At 47.3% G+C, this 21,307-nt stretch overlaps 1 protein-coding gene across 2 annotated transcripts; it reads left to right on the top strand.

Annotated features, from left to right (window-relative positions):
• The first annotated feature begins 2,420 nt into the window (after positions 1-2,420).
• On the top strand, positions 2,421-17,475 carry LOC109740037 (uncharacterized). 2 transcript variants are annotated; one of them, XR_005772019.3, is made up of 8 exons: positions 2,421-2,898; positions 3,002-3,066; positions 3,154-3,218; positions 3,329-3,415; positions 3,578-3,708; positions 16,204-16,309; positions 16,763-17,006; positions 17,099-17,475. XR_005772019.3 is itself a non-coding variant. In XM_040403525.3 (8 exons), the coding sequence occupies exons 1-8, from the start codon at positions 2,488-2,490 to the stop codon at positions 17,114-17,116; spliced, it is 1,131 nt and encodes a 376-aa protein (XP_040259459.1). In that variant the 5' UTR covers positions 2,421-2,487; the 3' UTR covers positions 17,117-17,475. The 2 variants fall into 2 exon arrangements, 1 of the variants encoding a protein (XP_040259459.1); XM_040403525.3 differs by having other exon boundaries at positions 16,759-17,006.
• The last annotated feature ends 3,832 nt before the right edge of the window (positions 17,476-21,307 follow it).

The raw sequence follows: 21,307 nt of genomic DNA, 5'->3' as shown, positions 1-21,307 counted from the left end.
CCCACCGGTTGTCCCATGCATTTCTTTGGTCACCGGCCTAAAACACATGAATAAGAAAGATACAGAAATCTTACATATTTGAAAAATCAAACAGGTTTGCTGGTACAAAATAGTCCCGTAAGAATACTCGTTTAGATAGAACGCAAGAACCCATGAAAAGTTCCTCGGTCGTATGAGGCATAGAAATCCAATCCATCAAAATTCAGGTAACATCATTTGAATGATTTATTTATTTTTAGAAAAGGAGGTTAAAACCCTTGCATCTGAATTAATTGATGCATGCAACCATCTTTATTAATTATTTCACTAAGGGCAGACAAGAATATACATCAAGCCACCAGAAGCCCCCACTCACACCTACAAACTCGATAATGTGGAGTGTCTCACTCCCCATATCTAAAACCGGTGTTATCGTTGATCCATCCGCATAATGTATCAGAACCTACAGTCGATGCAGCAAATCTAAAGCATACACCATATGCACACGTTTTAAAAGCCGTCATCATCATCAAACCACTGACTCATCTTCAGGAAAGAGATCCGCATCATCCTTACCAGTCCGGCCATCCGTCGACGCCACCACGGCGTCCAACGGCACCACCTCCCTCCGCAAAAACTGCTAAGCACGTCGTAGTCGCCACGGGTACACCGCATGATCATGCTGCCAAGTACCACCAGCCGACACAACTTGAAGTCCTTGGAAGATCTGGCATGCGTAGCATCTGTTGAACATGCATGACAAAGCGTAGCACCTGTCAACTAGGCATGACTTGACATCTCCACCGAAGCTCTGTGCAAGACAAAGCCGCTTCACCTCCTACCTCTGTTTTCATGCGCTGCTCCAAACGATGTTGCCAAGAGAGAAACAACACCGCAGTGCCACCATCGTCCGCTCAGAAAGATCGGATCCTAGGGTTTTCCCTGGAGCAGCTCGAGTGGGTCGACAATAGTTACACGACGATGCCTTCATCAAGGTAACGGCGCAAAACGCCGCCATCGCCCGCCGTTGGCTCGGTTTTCACCGGCAACTATGTCTCTCCGACTCGCAGCCGGGACTAGATGACGGATCTCGAGATCCAACCACCTCCGACGGAGGAGATGGCCACCACCGCCAAGCCCAGGGTTGCCGCCCCGGGAGTCCTCGTGATGCAGATCAAGACCAGGAGCGCCACCGCGGTCTGGAGCCGAATCGGAGGTTGAGCAGCTGCAACATGTCCGCCGCCACCACCTGCCGCTGCGGCTACAGACTCGTCGCCACACTCCAGTCGTCGTTGTCCTCCATCACCACCGAGGAGATCAAAGATCGGAACCTCCACAACGATCTTGAGCAATTGACGCGCAAGAAGAAGGCCGCCGCCGCCGCCGAGCCACACGGGCTTTGCCCTGGCGTCGTGGCCGGCGGCGGCGAAGAGAAGAGTCGTGGAAGGGGGGCCGGAGGAGGGAGGCGGGGACGCCCAGGCGCGGCGCGGCAGCACCTCACGGGAGCGGGGGTAATATCATTTGATACAAAGACACGAGAAGAAAGTGGCGAGTGCTGACTTAAAAAAACTTCTAAGTAGCGCGTGAAGTGACGAACTACTGGAGATGTTGTAAGTAGGAATTCTCTCTCTATGCATTTTCAGTTCTTGTGGTTGAGTAGGCTGGACTGGAGGGCTGGTTGGGCCAAAAAAATCAGAAGAGGGGCGGTGATTGAAGAGAAAAATCGGAGGGGGGCGATCGTGCGAGGGGGTGGGGGTTCAAAACGACAAGATGACCTACCAACTACCCAATTAGGAGTAGAGATATTTATGACGACGTCGTAATGCAGGCATTGCCCCCTTGACGACCCACAACTAGGACTAACCCCCAACCACCATCTATTGACACTCAGCCGGTTTGTTGCCTCGTCGTTGTGGCGAGCCTTCGTGGCCAGCTTTAGTAAGGTTCCGTCCTTACCCTTTGAAGTAGTAGTGAATTGTCGCAAGCGTGCATTGTGTGGGTGATGTCCAACTGATATTTCTTAAATAGTTACTAGATCTTGTTTCTAGCAGCGAATGACTATTGCGAAATCTGGTATTGACAAGGCCATTTGCAGACGGCTCTTTCTTTACTGTTAGTTCAATGTATTTTTCAAGCTCCACAAACAGTGTACTATAAAAAAAGATCGTTATGTATGCGTCTATAAAGGTGAGCATATGTGAGTGACTTTAATTGAACTGTGTTCATAAAAAATAAAAGGAAGAAGACGATCCATAAATTTTTTATCTAATTTTATGTTTTTGATGATCCTTATTTTTTATATCATTTTCTGTTGCATTGTTTACTTTTTACTTAATAATAATTTTCTTCATCCCATCGCTTTCATATTATGGGACGAAGGGAATATTACGGAGTAATGTATTTGGGTGTTTATCTCTTCAAGTAATTAATGAATGGCTCACGAGGTTTGGACATTTTCGAGATAAGAGGAACCTTTGAACGGCAGCCGCCGCGGGCGGCGACCAAGAAATGTTGGCCTTCGCCGCCGTTGTCTTCTCCCCAGCTCCCGGCACGCTCTCTGGTAGAACAATCCGCTCCCCTGCTGTCTCCCGCCAAACCCTCGCTCGATGCGTCAAGAAAACCGTCCCCGAACCACCCCGGTCTGTCTTGTCCTCACCGCGACCCGCGCGCTCCAGCCGCCGGCCATGGGTGCCATGGTGCCTCCGCGCGCTCGCCGCCGCTCTAGCGCTCGCGCTCTGTCCTCCACATATCATCCCTGCCCATGCGTCCTCCATCGGCGAGCGTCTGAAGCCGAGTACCCCGTATCCTTGCGAAGACGTCCAGAGCTACTACGGGGGGCTGGAGGGCTTCTCCGGTGACGGGCTGATGGCGAAGCTCGGCGCCGTCGTCTCGCCTCACGCCTCACTGCGCTACAAAGATGTTGGTTTGCCTCTAGCTATCTGATTCCGTGCTTAATTGATGAAATGCATCTGAGTTGGAATGAACAGACAATGATTACAAGTGATGGATGGATCTTTAGTAGGTGTGGGAGGCGCTCAAGATTCTCGATGCAGCTGACGCAGACCACCCAGAAGCGTCCTCTGAAGTGTATGCTTCTCTCTAACAATCTAGTAGTATATCACTACGTACTTGCTCTCCGTTACTCACTGGTCTAAGCTCCGGTGCTTGTTTCAGGATCGAGATATACTCGCAGAGAGCTGTGCCGAAGCTCTTGGCAGGCAAGCCGGATGGATGGAACAGTGAGTTGCATAATTGCATTCTGAAATTTTGCTCGACTTGTCAAGACAGGATGGGTTCATTTTTTCCTTCTCTTATTTCCCAGCCATATTTTGTGCATTTTGTTGTGTAGGAGAACACCTCTGGCCGCGATCATACGGGCTAAAACGCCGTCCTTCTCTAACCGATCTGCACAACATTCGTCCTGCGGATGCCAATGGTCAGTTGGTTTGTACGGTGTGGTTGATCCAAAGTACCCCATGAGCATAGAGAACTCCTCTTTCAGTATGATAACAGTGCTCCATCAGTGGCAGATTTAATGGTTCGCTTTTTTGCTTGAGGAGAAACAAATGCTTATCTGGATATACAAATCCTGTTTCAGTGAATTCGTCCAGGGGAAACAAGTATTATGGAGGATGTGCTGCGACGTCGAAAAAATGTGCAAGGCCAGCAAATCGTGAAGCTGCACCTGACACTGAAACAGACAGTGAAAGATGGGCACCCCCTTTTCAGGTATTAAAAACCTTTGTCCAAATAATGAAACACACATGTGCTATCCAGATTGTTCATCCATATTTGTGTCACATTTTATATGACCTATAATATTCATTTTTAGTACTACCTCTGTTCATTTTTATAAGACGTTTTAGACATTCAGACACTGTTCAAAACAGTACAAAGCAAGCTGTCTAAAACGTCTTATAAAAACAAACGGAGGGAGTAATACGTTTAGTTGCAAGAACTGAGAACTGCACTTATATGCCATAAATAGGAGGGTCTTGTTCTAACACTAGTAGAAAAAGGGCCTATTGTCCCAGTTGGTAAGGGCCTTTTGTCCCGGTTTTTGAACCGGGACTAAAGGGTCGTTACTAATGCCCTAACCCTTTAGTCCCGGTTCTTACACGAACCGGGACAGATGGGCCTCCACGTGGCAGGTGCGGCAAGCCCAGGCAGGAGGGCCTTTGGTCCCGATTGGTGGCACTAACCGGGACCAATAGGCATCCACGTGTCAGCATTTCAGGGGCTGGGGTTTTTGTTTTTTTTTAAGAGGGGTTGGGGGTTTTGGGGGGTTAATTTAGGTGTTTCATATATTGTGTTAGCTAGCTAATTAATAGAGAGAAGTGTCCTCTCTTATCTCCGTGCTTGGTCGACGCTACGTACTATATACGTATGGAGAGGACTAGACACGCTAGCTAGTAATCAAATGAAGGAAACAGAAGATCGTCATGAACATATGCATACAGAGAGAAGTGATATCGACCACCTCTCCTTCTCCGAGAGATTGGTTGAACAACAAGTTCTCGTATATCTATCCGACACTACCGGCTACATATATACAATAATTATCTCTTACAATATAATCTCCTAATTAAATTGTAAGAACACAGGGTCCACATAGTATTCTCCGTTTTCAGCGATCACGTGGTCAAGGAAGAATGCCGCCAATTCCTCTTGAATTGCTCGCATACGATCTGGTGCTAGGAGTTCATCCCGCTTCCGAAACATCTAATTTGAAGAAGGGGGTCAATACATATATATATGAATAAATGAAACTCAACACAAATGATGGTAATAAAATAAAATTGTAAATATTATTGCTTACGCACTTCATATTGTTCGTCAGAGTAGCCCCGCTCACAGGTCGTGTAGCGGATGGACTCGCAAACGTAGTATCCACAGTAATTATTCCCGGGTTCCTGCCACAACCACTTTACAAGAAATAGAGGTTAATCAAACTGATAAGCAAGCATGCTAAATGGTATTGATGAAACTAGCGCTTGAATCACTAGGAGATGCGCGGAACATGCTACTATAGTACTTACTTTCGGGTGTTTAAATTGCAGCTTCTTCGGCAGTCCCGGAGCTTTTTTGGTGAATTTTCTCCAAACCCTGCCAGACAAAGAAAATAATTACTTGATATCAGGAAATGAACAAAGTTGCTGATATGGTGGATAATGATCGATTTAACTTACTTCTCGAGCATTTGAGTCATGTCCGCATAGTCCTGGGGATCTTTTCGTCTCGAGTCTAAGACGGTTACTACTCCCTGCTCAAGCTTAATCTCTAGGAGAATATAGTGGAAGCTGCACACGCATGCATAAGTCATCAATTACATTACTATAACCTGGACTAATAAGGGAAACCGAATATGCACAAGACAGTAACACTCACTTGAAGTTGTAAGGAAAGCGTATTATATCTTTGTTTTCATTTATTACCAACGATCATAGCAAGTTGGCCTCGGTATTTTCGGCATGATATTTAACCTCAGTTGCATCTATGAGATTTGTGTTAATGAACCCAATATCACCGATTTGTCTTTTCTTCAATTCGGCGATCTTCAATCTGCATAATATAGTGAGGATAATTATAAATACATGCAATGAAAGAGCTGACCTATATAGAGAGACTTAATGACAGAAGTAGTACTACTTACAGACAGTAGCAAGTGACCGTTGATTTATTGAGGGCCTTTTGATTGAAAAACTGGAAGAACTCCTCAAATGGATCATTCAACAATTCAATTCCAACGAGGTCATGCTCCGGTTTAACTCTCAGCGTCAAAGTATCCCCCCCCCAGACTCTCTGCAGGTTTTCATGTACCAATCATGTAATCTTCGCATCATCGTTGTTAGAGATCTTTCATCTTTGATGAGAGGCTTCCCGTAATGGTATTTGTGTTCGTCCACCTCAAAGATATCATAATGTACATCGTCGGGCAGGTAATCTCCAAGATTGCTATAACCGGGCACCATCCTCGGATCATTAGCGACGATGTCGCTAGACACCTTGAGCGGGGGGCACGATTGGTTCGCTTGTTCGCCGAGCTGGGCAATTTTTTTCCCAGCTCGTCGTTCTTTTAACCTTTGATCACTGACAGTACTTCCTGACCGCTCCGCTTCGGCAAAGGTCTTTGCAATAATGCGCTCATAGTTGCCTTTCGGCGGAGACTTTGGTGGTTTTGTCAGGGCAGCCAGAGTGCGCTTCGCTTTCACCGGATCTACCTTCTCCTCCGGAGGTGGATGTTTATTTGCTTTCACCCCTTCAAAGAAGTTCGTCACTTCGGCTCGCACGATCTTCCTGGTTTCCTTCTCGGTCCTCTCGTATGGTAACTTCTCTGGAGTCTTCAGAGAAGGACCGAATCTGTATTGCCTCCCGCCTCTGGCTGTACTGCTAGACGCCGGCAGAGCAGACAGAGCGGCTGCGGCTATCTTCTTTCCTTGCTTACGAGGCGGAGGAGAAGGACTACGACGCGCCGGAGCAGCCGGAGCGGCGGCGGGTCTCTTCCGCCCTTGTTGACGAGGCGGAGAAGGAGGAGGCTGGCTGCTCTGGTGTGCCGGCGCAGGCGGAGAAGGAGGCGGAGTGCCGCCACGCGCCGGAGAAGGAGGCTGAGTGCCCTGATCACTCGCTGGAGGAGGAGGCGGAGGAGGAGGTGGAGGAGGAGGCGGAGGAGGAGGTGGAGGAGGAGGCGGAGTGCCGCCACGCGCCGGAGAAGGAGGCTGAGTGCCCTGATCACTCGCCGGAGGAGGAGGCGGAGTGCCCTTACTCGCCGGAGGCGTCCAGTTCGGAAGGTTGATGAGCTCCTTCCGCCATAGGCATGGAGTCTTCAGAGCAGAACCCAGCCGAGTCTCCCCTTCACCGGTAGGGTGGTCAAGCCGGAGGTCCTCAAATCCCTCCGTTATTTCATCCACCATCACCCTAGCATATCCTTCTAGAATCGGCCGGCAGTGGTAGGTTGCGCCGGGTTCAGGAGGTAAAACAGAGCCAACAGCCGCCTTGACTTTGAAGTTCTGCCATTGCGTCATAAGGTGACAATGTTGAGACTCCGTGATAGCATCCACGGGGTAGCTAGTAGGAGCCGTCAAGACATGCTCCGGCTGAAGCAGCTCGGTGGAAGCCACGCTGCTTCTCCGCTGAGATGGCGGGGTAGCTTCGGGGGTAGTTTCGGCATGTCGATTGGCGTCTCGTTCCTCTAGCGCTTGAACCCTTTCGTGCAGCTTCTGAATTTGGGTCTGCTCCACTTTTTTCCTCCTCTCCTGGCTTTTGTAACCGCCTGCGTCCGGAAAACCAGCCTTCCACGGAACGGAGCCTGGCGTGCCTCGTGTCCGTCCAGGGTGCTCAGGATTCCCGAGGGCCATTATGAGCTCGTCGTTCTCTCTGTCTGGAATGAACGTCCCTTGCTGCGCTGCATCGATATAGTGCTGAAGCCTCTTGACTGGTATTCTCAAAAGCTCGTCCGTCCAAATGCACCTCCCTGATACAGGGTCAATTTTCCGCCAGCCCCGAACAACCAAGTCCGGCAACGGTCTGGCCAGTTCAATGTCTCTGGGTCGATCCCTTTATCAAGCAGATCATTCTCAGCCTTGGCCCACTTAGGCCGGGCTTTGAGGTAGCCACCTGACCCCGTGCGATGGTGAAGCTTCTTCTTCGCAGCATTCTTCTTGTTTGTCCCTGACATCTTCTTACTCTTTTCCGATGTCTTGTGGGCCACAAATGCGGGCCAGTGATCTCTGATCTTCTCATACCGGCCGATGAATTTTGGTGTCTCTTCTTTGTCGACAAACGTTTTCAGCTCATTCTTCCACCTCCTGAATAGGTCTGCCATCTTCTTAAGAGCATGAGACTTGATTAATTGCTCTTTAACTGGCTTCTCCGGATCCTCCTCTGGCGGTAGGGTGAAATTTGCCTTCAGCTCAGTCCAAAGATCATCTTTCTGCATATCATTGACATAAGACACCTCAGGGTCTTCCTTCTTAGGCTTATACCATTGGTGGATGCTGATCGGGAACTTGTCCCTAACAAGAACCCCGCACTGAGCAGCAAATGCTTCCTTTGTCCGGATGGGTTCAATCGGTTGGCCGTCGCGCGCGATTGCTGTGATCTCAAACCTTTCATCCGAGCGCAACTTTCTCTTGGGGCCTCATCTCTTTACCGAAGTTGTGCTCGATCCGGAGGGCTAGAAAAAAGAAGAAAGACGAGAGTTAATTAATATGTGTACATACCAAAAAAATGAATGCATCAATTAGCTAGTCAGCACAGGCTTAACTAATATATTTACCTGGCTGGACTATGTTCGGTCACGGGAGCCGTCACCACGGGCTCCTTCTTGCACCAGCATTGGGTCACCGGAGCCATCATAATCATCTCTTTCCTCCTCCACTGTTCGATCACCGTAGCCTGCTTCTTCACCCTGTTCTTCCAGACCATCATTGTCGTTAAGATACGACAAGATATCACCTCCGGCTAAGATTATGTCCCCCAACACCTCTTCTGCTTCCTCGTCTCGTCCGTGCTCCATTGTTTCTGCAAATATTACAACATGGCAATTATTACACAAACATGACAGTAGGTGGATATATTAGTGCAAACGTAGACCTAGCTTATTCCGGGTTTGGGGTGGCCTCGGCAACGCTTCAAGGGTAGGGGCGCGGCGGGAGGGGGTAGGAGACCGACATCGTTTTTTTCTAGGGTTTGGGTGTCCTCGAGAGTTTTGGTCGAGCGAGAGGGCCGGGGGGTGCTCCCGTGGTACAAGTTATCACGGTCGAAGTTATCCGGGAGGGGGTTATATCGACAACGACGACATACATACATGGGAAAATAATGTTATCGGGGAGGGGGTAGGTCGACCCCCCCCCCCCCCCCGTGTTGAATTTATCGGGACACGGGGTATATCGACAACGACATATCCGATAAAAAATAAGAAGACGAAAAAGAAATAAAAAGAGGAGAAGAAGATATTAATAGAGGAGAAGATTGAAGAAAAAAAGAAGAAATAAAAAGAGGAGAAGAAGAAAGGAATAGAGGAGAAGATCGAAGAAAAAAAGAAGAAAAAAAGAGGAGAAGAAGAAAGGAATGGAGGAGAAGAAGAAAAAATAGATATTCTATTTTTTCTTCTCCTCCATTCCTTTTTTCTTCTCCTCTTCTTTTTCTTCTTTTTTCCTCTTCTTTTTTATTTCTCCTCTTCTTCTCCTTTCTTCCTCTTCTTATTTTCGTTTTTCCTCTCCTTCTTTTTCTTCTTCTTCCTTTCCTAGCTAGATATATAAAACTTTTCTAAAAATGTAACTTTTGCATATATAAAACTTTTCCATGGATCATCATTTCTCATATATATCCATCTATAGCCACATACATATATAAATGGAAAAAATGCTATGAACAAAAATACATATATACTTGGTAAATATTCTATGAACATTGTTTCTCATATATATCAATGCATACATCCATGGATCATCATTGCTCATATATCCACAGTCATATATAAAAACTTTATGTATATGAACAAAAAAAATTCTATGAACAAAAAAACATTTTTGACATATTTAGCACATTCTAAATTTTCCTAACTCTTTTACAACCACAAAAATTAACATCATTAACTCTTTTAGAACCACAAAAATCTAACCATCATTTTTGACATTTTTGACATATTTAGCACATTCTAAATTTTCCTAACTTTGATGTATTTTTTACAAACTTTTCTAAAAATCTAACTTTGGCATATATGTATTTTTAAAACATCATTACAATTAAAAAAATACATACATACATACAAAAAACATGTAAAAAATACATACATACATAAAAAATACATATATCTAAAAAATACATCGGGGCAGGAGCGGCGCGCGACGACGACGTCAGGCGAGGGCGCGGCGACGGCGAGGGCGCGGGCGACGGCGACGACGGGCGCGGGCGATGGCGACGGGCGAGGGCGCGGGGAAGGGGCGGCGCGCGTCGGGGCAGGGACGGCGCGCGGCGACGGCGACGACGGGCGCGGGCGACGGCGACGGCGGGGGCGGCGGCGGGGCAGCCTGGCGGCGTCGATGTCGTCGAGGGGTCATCAGGGGCAACTGCGAGATGAAGATGAAAATTTTCACAAGTGTTGGTTATATACCCAGAGCTTTGGTCCCGGTCCGTGGCACCAACCGGGACCAATGTCCCCCCTTTAGTCCCGGTTGGTGCCACCAACCGGGACCAAAGGTCTCTTTTCAGCAGCCCAAAGGGCGGGAAGCGGCGGCCTTTGGTCCCGGTTGGTGGCATCAACTGGGACTAAAGGGGGGCATTGGTTCCGGTTGGTGCTACGAACCGGGACCAAAGGTGTGCATTGGTCCCGGTTCGTGGCACCAACCGGAACCAATGTCATGCGCGTGCCAAAGCCGCGGTGCGGTGGGATGTTTAGTCCCACCTCGCTAGCCGAGGAGCGGCAGGACCTGTTTATAAGCCCTGCCTCGCCATCTTCATTGAACTCCTCCGAACTGCAGGCCTCTGGGCCTAATCTTGCACTGCTATGCCTGTGGGCCTGCTGGGCCTTCTGTGGGCCTAAATCCTGACCCATGGATGGGTTTCTAGTCGTATTCAGGCCGTGGTGGCCTAGTAGGTGGCATTTTTTATTTTTTCCCAGTTTTTTTGTTTTCTTTTTTGCTTTATTTATTTTATTTTGTTTCTACTTACAACAAAATACTTATTTATTTTATTTTATTTTGTTTCTAATGACTTATTTATTTTATTTTATGATAATTCTTTTTGCTATTAAAGTTTCTATCAAAAAAAGTTCTTTATGAAAATTCTTTTTGCTTTTAACGATTTTGAACAGAAAATACTTCGATAATTTTAGTTGCATCATTTTTATATGATTTTAGTTTCAATAATACTAGAGGTTTCTTATAATGTTTTGAACAGAAAATACTTTGTTAATTTTAGTTTCATAAATTTTATTAAAGTTTATTTTATTTTGTTTCTACTTATATATTTTAATAAAGTTTATATTATTTTGTTTCTAATTACTTATTTATTTTATTTGTTATTTTTCATGCACCATTTTTCATGCATTTACTAATTATTTTGAGCTATAAGACCCTAAAATTGAAAAGCATTTCAAATGAACTCTGAAAAGGTTGAAAGTTGGCATGGTATCATCATTTCATCCACATAGGATGTGCAAGAAAGTTGAGAGGGTTACGGCAAAAACTAGATGCACTTCGTGTATAAAACGGACAATGGTATCATACTCGTCTGTTACAAAGTTGGCATGGTATCATCATAATAGTTGCCTGAGAAAGTCTTCACTTGTTCTTCGCTTGTGTCATTTGCTTATTGCGCCGTAACCATGGATAATCTTCATCGTTTATCAGGATGCTTGGGTCAGCCTTGACTTTGAAGGGAGGAATTTCATGAAACTTTTCATAATCTTCAGACATGTCTGTCTTGCCCTCCACTCCCACAATGTCCCTTTTTCCTGAAAGAACTATGTGGCGCTTTGGCTCATCGTATGATGTATTCGCTTCCTTATCTTTTCTTTTTCTCGGTCTGGTAGACATGTCCTTCACATAGATAACCTGTGCCACATCATTGGCTAGGACGAACGGTTCGTCAGTGTACCCAAGATTGTTCAGATCCACTGTTGTCATTCCGTACTATGGGTCTACCTGTACCCCGCCTCCTGACAGATTGACCCATTTGCACTTAAACAAAGGGACCTTAAAATCATGTCCGTAGTCAAGTTCCCATATGTCCATTATGTAACCATAATATGTGTCCTTTCCCCTCTCGGTTGCTGCATCAAAGCAGACACCGCTGTTTTGGTTGTTGCTCTTTTGATCTTGGGCGATCGTGTAAAATGTATTCCCATTTATCTCGTATCCTTTGTAAGTCAATACAGTCGAAGATGGTCCCCTGGACAACGAGTACAACTCATCACAAACAGTGGTGTCACCTCTGAGACATGTTTCCAACCAACTGCTGAAAGTCCTGATGTGTTCACATGTAATCCAGTCGTCACACTGCTCCGGGTGTTTGGAGCGCAGACTGTTCTTGTGTTCATCGACATACGGGGTCACCAAGGTAGAGTTCTATAGAACTGTGTAGTGTGCTTGAGACCAAGAATGCCCATCCCTGCATATTATTGAGTCCGCTCCTAGCGTGCCTTTTCCAGTCAGTCTCCCCTCATACCGTGATTTAGGGAGACCTATCTCCTTAAGGCCAGGAATGAAGTCAACACAAAACCCAATGACATCCTCTGTTTGATGGCCCATGGAGATGCTTCCTTCTGGCCTAGCGCGGTTACGGACATATTTCTTTAGGACTCCCATGAACCTCTCAAAGGGGAACATATTGTGTAGAAATACAGGCCCCAGAATGACAATCTCGTCGACTAGATGAACTAGGACGTGCGTCATGATATTGAAGAAGGATGGTGGGAACACCAGCTCGAAACTGACAAGACATTGCGCCACATCACTCCTTAGCCTTGGTATGATTTTTGGATCGATCACCTTCTGAGAGATTGCATTGAGGAATGCACATAGCTTCACAATGGCTAATCGGACGTTTTCCGGTAGAAGCCCCCTCAATGCAACCGGAAGCAGTTGCGTCATAATCACGTGGCAGTCATGAGACTTTAGGTTCTGAAACTTTTTCTCTGGCATATTTATTATTCCCTTTATATTCGACGAGAAGCAGTCGGGACCTTCATACTGAGCAGGCATTCAAAGAAGATTTCTTTCTCTTCTTTCGTAAGAGCGTAGCTGGCACGACCTTCATAGTGCTTCGGAGGCATGCCGTCTTTTTCGTGCAAATGTTGCAGGTCCTCCCGTGCCTCAGGTGTATCTTTTGTCTTCCCATACACGCCCAAGAAGCCTAGCAAGTTCACGCAAAGGTTCTTCGTCACGTGCATCACGTCGATTGAAGAGCGGACCTCTAGGTCTTTCCAGTAGGGTAGGTCCCAAAATATAGATTTCTTCTTCCACATGGGTGCGTGTCCCTCAGCGTCATCCGGAACAGCTAGTCCACCGGGACCCTTTTCAAAGATTACGTGTAAATCATTGACCATAGCAAGTACGTGATCACCGGTACGCATGGCGGGCTTCTTCCGGTGATCTGCCTCGCCTTTGAAATGCTTGCCTTTCTTTCGACATTGATGGTTGGTCGGAAGAAATCGACGATGGCCCAGGTACACATTCTTCCTGCATTTGTCCAGGTATATACTTTCAGTGTCATCTAAACAGTGCGTGCATGCGTGGTATCCCTTGTTTGTCTGTCCTAAAAGGTTACTGAGAGCGGGCCAATCGTTGATGGTTACAAACAGCAACGCGTGCAGGTTAAATTCCTCCTGTTTGTGCTCATCCCACGTACGTACACCGTTTCCATTCCACAGCTGTAAAAGTTCTTCAACTAATGGCCTTATGTACACATCAATGTCGTTGCCGGGTTGCTTAGGGCCTTGGATGAGAACTGGCATCATAATGAACTTCCGCTTCATGCACATCCAAGGAGGAAGGTTATACATACATAGAGTCACGGGCCAGGTGATGTGATTGCTGCTCTGCTCCCCGAAAGGATTAATGCCATCCGCGCTTAAACCAAACCATACGTTCCGTGGGTCAGCTGCAAACTCAGCCCAGTACTTTCTCTCGATTTTTCTCCACTGCGACCCGTCAGCGGGTGCTCTCAACTTCCCGTCTTTCTTACGGTCCTCACTGTGCCATCGCATCAACTTGGCATGCTCTTCGTTTCTGAACAGACATTTCAACCGTGGTATTATAGGAGCATACCACATCACCTTCGCAGGAACCCTCTTCCTGGGGGCTCGCCGTCAACATCACCAGGGTCATCTCGTCTGATCTTATACCGCAATGCACCGCATACCGGGCATGCATTCAGATCCTTGTACGCACCGCGGTAGAGGATGCAGTCATTAGGGCATGCATGTATCTTCTGCACCTCCAATCCTAGAGGGCATACGACCTTCTTTGCTGCGTATGTACTGTCGGGCAATTCGTTATCCTTTGGAAGCTTCTTCTTCAATATTTTCAATAGCTTCTCAAATCCTTTGTCAGGCACAGCATTCTCTGCCTTCCACTGCAGCAATTCCAGTACGGTACCGAGCTTTGTGTTGCCATCTTCGCAATTGGGGTACAACCCTTTTTTGTGATCCTCTAACATGCGATCGAACTTTAGCTTCTCCTTTTGACTTTCGCATTGCGTCCTTGCATTGACAATGACCCGGCGGAGATCATCATCATCGGGCACTGGTTCCTCTTGATCTTCAGCAGCTTCCCCCGTTGCAGCATCATTGGGCACATCGTCTGGTTCCTCTTGATCTTTAGCAGCTTCCCCCGTTTCAGCATCACCGTATTCAGGGGGCACATAGTTGTCATCGTCCTCTTCTTCTTCGTCGTCTTCCATCATAACCCCTATTTCTCCGTGCCTCGTCCAAACATTATAGTGTGGCATGAAACCCTTGTAAAGCAGGTGGGTGTGAAGGATTTTCCGGTCAGAGTAAGACTTCGTATTCCCACATGTAGGGCATGGACAACACATAAAACCATTCTGCTTGTTTGCCTCAGCCACTTCGAGAAAATCATGCACGCCCTTAATGTACTCGGAGGTGTGTCTGTCACCGTACATCCATTGCCGGTTCATCTGCGTGCATTATATATAATTAAGTATGTCAAAAACCATTACAGAACATCATGAATAGATAATTAAGTGACCAAATTAATAGAAGTTCATCATCACATTAAAACCAAAGTACATACATAGTTCTCATCTAACAACATATAGCTCTCCAGAGCATCTAATTAATTAAACCATACATTGAAACTATGTAAAACATTTCAATGCGAAAACAAATGCGATCATAATCGCAATCAAGGTAACAATTGATCCAACGGCATAATGATACCAAGCCTCGTTATGAATGGCATATTTTCTAATCTTTCTAATCTTCAAGCGCATTGCATCCATCTTGATCTTGTGATCATCGACGACATCCGCAACATGCAACTCCAATATCATCTTCTCCTCCTCAATTTTTTTATTTTTTCCTTCAAGAAATTGTTTTCTTCTTCAACTAAATTTAACCTCTCGACAATAGGGTCGGTTGGAATTTCCGGTTCACATACCTCCTAGATAAATAAAATCTATGTCACGTTGGTCGGCATAATTTTCATAAACAATAAATGAACCAATAGTTATAAAGATAATATATACCACATCCGAATCATAGACAGGACGAGGGCCGACGGGGGCGGATACCAAAACCATCGCACTATATAATAAGAAGGAATAATAAAAGTAACAAAATTAGACAAGTATCTATCTGAAGTAAGAACTTTTTTCTTTCAGAAAGAAGATAAGAACAAGAGGCTCACCACGGTGGTGCTGGCGACGAGATCGGCGCGGGCGATCGACGGCGGTGAAGACGGGGACGGGACGTGACGGACCGCTAAACCTAGACAAATCTCGGGGAAAATGGAGCTCGGAGGTCGAGTTTCGAGAGGAGAAAGATTAACTAGTGTGGCTCAGACATTTCATCGAACACCTCATGTGCATAAGAGGTGAGCTAGAGCACCCAAATGCCCTCCCCTCGACGGCCAGAAAAATAGAGCACTGTGGAGTGCTCTGCTGCGGCGATGGGGTATATATAGGCAGCTCATTTGTCCCAGTTCGTGGCTAGAACCGGTACTAAATCCGGGCCTTCTGTCCCGGTTCATGCCAAGAACCGGGACCAATGGTTGTGGGCCAGGAGCGAGGCCCATTAGTCCCGGTTCGTGCCTCGAACCGGGACAAATGGTTCCATGCGAACCGGGACCAATGCCCACAAGGCCCCGGCCGGCCCCCTGGGCTCACGAACCGGGACGAATGCCCCATGGGTCCCGATTCGTGACTGAACCGGGACTAATGGGCTTGCCATGCCGGAACGAAAGCCCTGTTTTCTACTAGTGTAAAAATGGGATTGAAGTTTTGTTACTCTCCCCGTACCAAAATATAAGACGTTTTGCAGTTCAAATTAAGCTGCAAAATTGTCTTATATTTTCGTACGGAGGGAGTACTAAATTAGTTGGAATGTCAATTGCAACCAGTGCAAGTCCAATAGCACATCAGCACATGAATACCAGTGGTAGACTTATATCAGCTTTGACCTTGTGAAGAACAATTGTTCTTGTAAGGTTTCACAACTCGGTGTACCAACGTTTCCAGGTTTTTTTTTTTTACTTTCTTCAGGTGCGTGGAGATGTAGCTAGGTCCCTGATGTACATGGCTGTAAGCTATGGATCTGGACAGAAAGATGCAGCTCCACATTTGGAACTTTCTGATTCGCCTAGTATTCGTAAGTACTTCATTCATGTGGTGTATTTATTCAAAACATTTTTGAGTAGATCGTATTGTCCCGTGCTTGCTCATAAAGCATTCAAGTACACCACAAAAGATCAAACAACACTTTGCATAGAATATTCCTTATTGCCTTCGTCAACAAATCTGAAATTAAAAAGCTCTTACTGAGCATAGAACATCACAAGACCTAAATAATTGCCTAATTATTTACTCTTACAACGGCCGAGTAATCCAACTAAAGTTAAGAAATGCTGGTTGTAGTGAGAAGGCTGCACAAGATCATTTGGATTCCAAGATAGTATAGATATAGATAAGAGATATATCGGCCTGTCACAACACATGTACTATTATCTGCATACATGATACATGTCAATTCTTTCGTATTTGAATCACATTGCATTGCTTCTTTAGTAATGACAAATATTTGTTGCTTGTTTACTTAAGAAAGGAGGAGGATGGGTCTCCTTTCAGCTCTTCTACAATGGAATGAACTAGACCCTCCATCGAGATCAGAGCAACGTCGGAATGATAGAGTTTGCAGCCTTTACCAGCACAATCGAAATCCTTTTGTCGATCATCCAGAGTATGCTAATCTAATATGGAGGAACACAGCTAGAAAATTTCGAAGTGTGACTCAAAAAAATAGTGAAAGGCTTGGGTCAATGAGTTCCACTACAAAATATGAGAATGAGGTGCACGACCATTGGTTGACCCTATTTTCTTTGGTATTTCTTGTTTTTGTCTGATTATAGCTCCTTGAAATGAACGGTAAACACGCTTGCAGGTGTCAACAAATTACTAGTTATGTGATGCAACATATGATAGTTCAAAGCAGTTATAAAGGGAAAACTAAGGAGAATTTAATCATAGAGCCTGCCATCTCTGCCAATGTTCGTTTCAAGGGTTTTCCGAACGCAGAATTCACTTCAAGAAGGGTTACTCTGCATTGACACCGTCACCACAACCTTCTTTGTCACTGCCATCGTGCTTTCTCACCAGGAAGCTACTGAGGTAAGACCCCTTTGGTTTTGATGACAAGATGTTTTTACGTGTCGTGTTGGATTTACGTTGTTGCCACATGGTGGTGTCACTGTATTATTGCGACGGTGGAAAGAGTTGGCGAAATGAAACGAAAAATCAACAGCGGAAAGATCAGCCAAACTTTACAGATTTGACACAAACAATTAGTTACTCCCTCTGTATTATAGTAATACAGAGGTGGTATGTTCTATAGACAGACGCGGACGGAACAGTTCGTTCACGAATAAAGTTTGAAGATACTACAAAGGTTACAAGATTAATAAGAATATAAACAAAGGCTGCCTCCACGTATGTACCAGTTCAAATTAAAGCTTGAAAGCTCAAACCCGGTGCTCCGGGGACACCTCGTGGAGATCCTTCTCCGGCCAGCTTCCGGCGTCGGCACGGGCTCTGTGGCCGGCGTATATGCAGCACCAGGCGAGTGCCATGGCGAGACAGCCGAGCGCGGTCAAGGCGAACTTGGGCGCCAGGTCCGGGGTGTCACCGGCGAGCTGCAGCACGATCATGCCGCCCACCGCCAGCGAGGCCGCCCACACTCTGAGCCTGGCCCGCCGCTGCTCGGGCGCCGCCGCCGGGTCGTCGTCGCGGCGCAGGACCTCGTGCCTCCTGATGCAAACGTAGAGCCCCCAGAGGCAGAAGTAGGTGGGGTAGTATGCCATGATCACGAACGCTAGGTCGTGCGCGCTGCTGTGGCGCGCGCGGTACAACCCCCGCGCTAAGTTGCCGGTGACGAGCGAGAGGATCGCCCAGAACGCCCATCCGCACCCGGGCCGCGCCGAGCCCTCGCCTTGGCCCAGCTGCACCGTCTTCGGCGGCGGCGTGTCTGCCGCGACCAGGAAGGAGGTCTCTGTGGGCTCCATGGACGCCACTGGCCGCCGGGCAAGGTCGTCGTGAGCTTAAAGGGTGCAGCTGATGCCGGCCGGCGTACGTGGACGGGTTACGCTATGCTGCAGGTGTCGGCGCCGCGAGGGTGTTTCTCTGGCACGAGCAGCGTTGGCCTTCATATATGGCCATGGTGAGACGGAGCAGCTGGGCAGCGACTCGGTCCACGGTCGCGGCAAATCGGCAAGCACGTCTGAATAGTATATTTCTCCTCAGATTTGGTCATGGGATAGCTGAAATTTTTTGCGGAATAATTCAACTCGCTTAGAGCATCTCTACCCGTTCACACACACACACACCCCCCCCCCCCCCCCCCCCCCCCCCCCCCCGCGCATAAAAATCGTCGCCTGGGGGCGAGCCGGCAGTAGAATCGGCGCTGGGGCGGTTGGGCATCCAGCCGTCGTCCCCAGACGCCGATATTGGCCTAGTTTTCGGCCCACTTTCGGCGAATAAAGGCCTCATATGTGCAAGAATCGGCCCATATTCGGCGTGGTTCGCCGTGGTTTGGCGTTGAATTGTAAACATATAAATATATTTTTATCACATATTTCATCACAGAAAATCAAATAGTTCAACAAAATAGTGCAACAACAAATAGTTCAATACAAATTATATAGTTTAACAAATAAAAACTCATCACACGTCGAGCTAGGCGTCGCCCTTGATCCTCCATAGGTGCTCCACTAGATCCTGTTGCAGTTGATGATGCACCTGTGGGTCTCGGATCTCCTGACGCATACTGAGGTAGGCAGTCCAGGTTGCCGGTAGCTGGTGATCAACTTCGGCTAAAGGACCCTGCTTGTAGTATGGTTTAGTGTACATGCTAGGCTCGTCAACACCCGCTGTATTCGAACGTTAGAATCTATCACACCCGATCATCACGTGGTGCTTCGAAACAACGAACCTTCGCAACGGTGCACAGTTAGGGTGAACACTTTCTTGAAATTATTATAAGGGATCATCTTACTTACTACCGTCGTTCTAAGCAAATAAGATGCAAAAACATGATAAACATCACATGCAATCAAATAGTGACATGATATGGCCAATATCATTATGCTCCTTTGATCTCCATCTTCGGGGCACCATGATCATCTTCGTCACCGGCATGACACCATGATCTCCATCATCATGATCTCCATCATTGTGTCTTCATGAAGTCGTCACGCCAACGATTACTTCTACTTCTATGGCTAACGTGGTTAGCAACAAAGTAAAGTAAATTACATGGCGTTATTCAATGACACGCAGGTCATACAAAATAATAAAGACAACTCCTATGGCTCCTGCCGATTATCATACTCATCGACATGCAAGTCGTGATTCCTATTACAAGAATATGATCAATCTCATACATCACATATATCATTCATCACATCTTCTGGCCATATCACATCACATAGCACTTGCTGCAAAAACAAGTTAGACGTCCTCTAATTGTTGTTGCAAGTTTTTACGTGGTTTGTAGGTTTCTAGCAAGAACGTTTTCTTACCTACGTATGACCACAACGTGATTTGCCAATTTCTATTTACCCTTCATAAGGACCCTTTTCATAGAATCCGTTTCGACTAAAGTAGGAGAGACAGACACCCGCTAGCCACCTTATGCAACTAGTGCATGTCAGTCGGTGGAACCTGTCTCACGTAAGCGTACGTGTAAGGTCGGTCCGGGCCGCTTCATCCTACAATGCCGCCGAAACAAGAAACGACTAGTAGCGGCAAGAAGAATTGGCAAACTCAACGCCCACAACTGCTTTGTGTTCTACCCGTGCATAATAACTACGCATAGGCCTGGCTGATGATGCCACTGTTGGGAATCGTAGCATAATTTTAAAATTTTCCTACGCTCACCAAGATGCATCTATGGAGTATACTAGCAACGAGGGGAAAGGAGTGCATCTACATACCCTTGTAGATCGCGAGCGGAAGCGTTCCAATGAACGTGGATGACGGAGTCGTACTCGCCGTGATCCAAATCACCGATGACCGAGTGCCGAACGGACGGCACCTCCGCGTTCAACACACGTCCGGTGCAGCGACGTCTCCTCCTTCTTGATCCAGCAAGGGGGAAGGAGAGGTTGATGGAGATCCAGCAGCACGACGGCGTGGTGGTGGATGTAGCGGGTCTCGGCAGGGCTTCGCCGAGCTTCTGCGAGACGGAGAGGTGTAGCAGGGGAGGAGGGAGGCGTCCAAGGCTGTAGTTTGCTGCCCTCCCTCCCCCCCCCTTTTATATAGGCCCCCTGGGGGGGCGCCGGCCCTGGAGATGGGATCTCAAGGGGGGGCGGCGGCCAAAGGGGGGAAGGGGGTGCCTTGCCCCCCAAGGCAAGTGGGAAGTCCCCCCCACCCTAGGGTTCCCAACCCTAGGCGCATGGGGGAAGGCCCATGGGGGGCGCCCAGCCCACTAGGAGCTGGTTCCCTCCCACTTCAGCCCACGGGGCCCTCCGGGATAGGTGGCCCCACCCGGTGGACCCCCGGGACCCTTCCGATGGTCCCGGTACAATACCGGTAACCCCCGAAACTTTCCCGGTGGCCGAAACTTGACTTCCTATATATAATTCTTCACCTCCGGACCATTCCGGAACCTCTCGTGATGTCCGGGATCTCATCCGGTACTCCGAACAACTTTCGGGTTTCCGCATACACATATCTCTACAACCCTAGCGTCACCGAACCTTAAGTGTGTAGACCCTACGGGTTCGGGAGACATGCAGACATGACCGAGACGCCTCTCCGGTCAATAACCAACAGCGGGATCTGGATACCCATGTTGGCTCCCACATGTTCCACGATGATCTCATCGGATGAACCACGGTGTCGAGGATTCAATCAATCCCGTATGCAATTCCCTTTGTCAATCGGTATGTTACTTGCCCGAGATTCGATCGTCGGTATCCCAATACCTTTTTCAATCTCGTTACCGGCAAGTCTCTTTACTCGTACCGCAATGCATGATCCCGTGACTAATGCCTTAGTCACATAGAGCTCATTATGATGATGCATTACCGAGTGGGCCCAGAGATACCTCTCCGTCACACGGAGTGGCAAATCCCAGTCTCGATCCGTGCCAACC

This window comes from Aegilops tauschii, chromosome 3, assembly GCF_002575655.3.
Source record: "Aegilops tauschii subsp. strangulata cultivar AL8/78 chromosome 3, Aet v6.0, whole genome shotgun sequence".
NCBI lineage: Eukaryota > Viridiplantae > Streptophyta > Magnoliopsida > Poales > Poaceae > Aegilops > Aegilops tauschii.
Note: the sequence above shows the minus strand (reverse complement) of the source record. Positions and strands in the feature narration are given on the sequence as shown.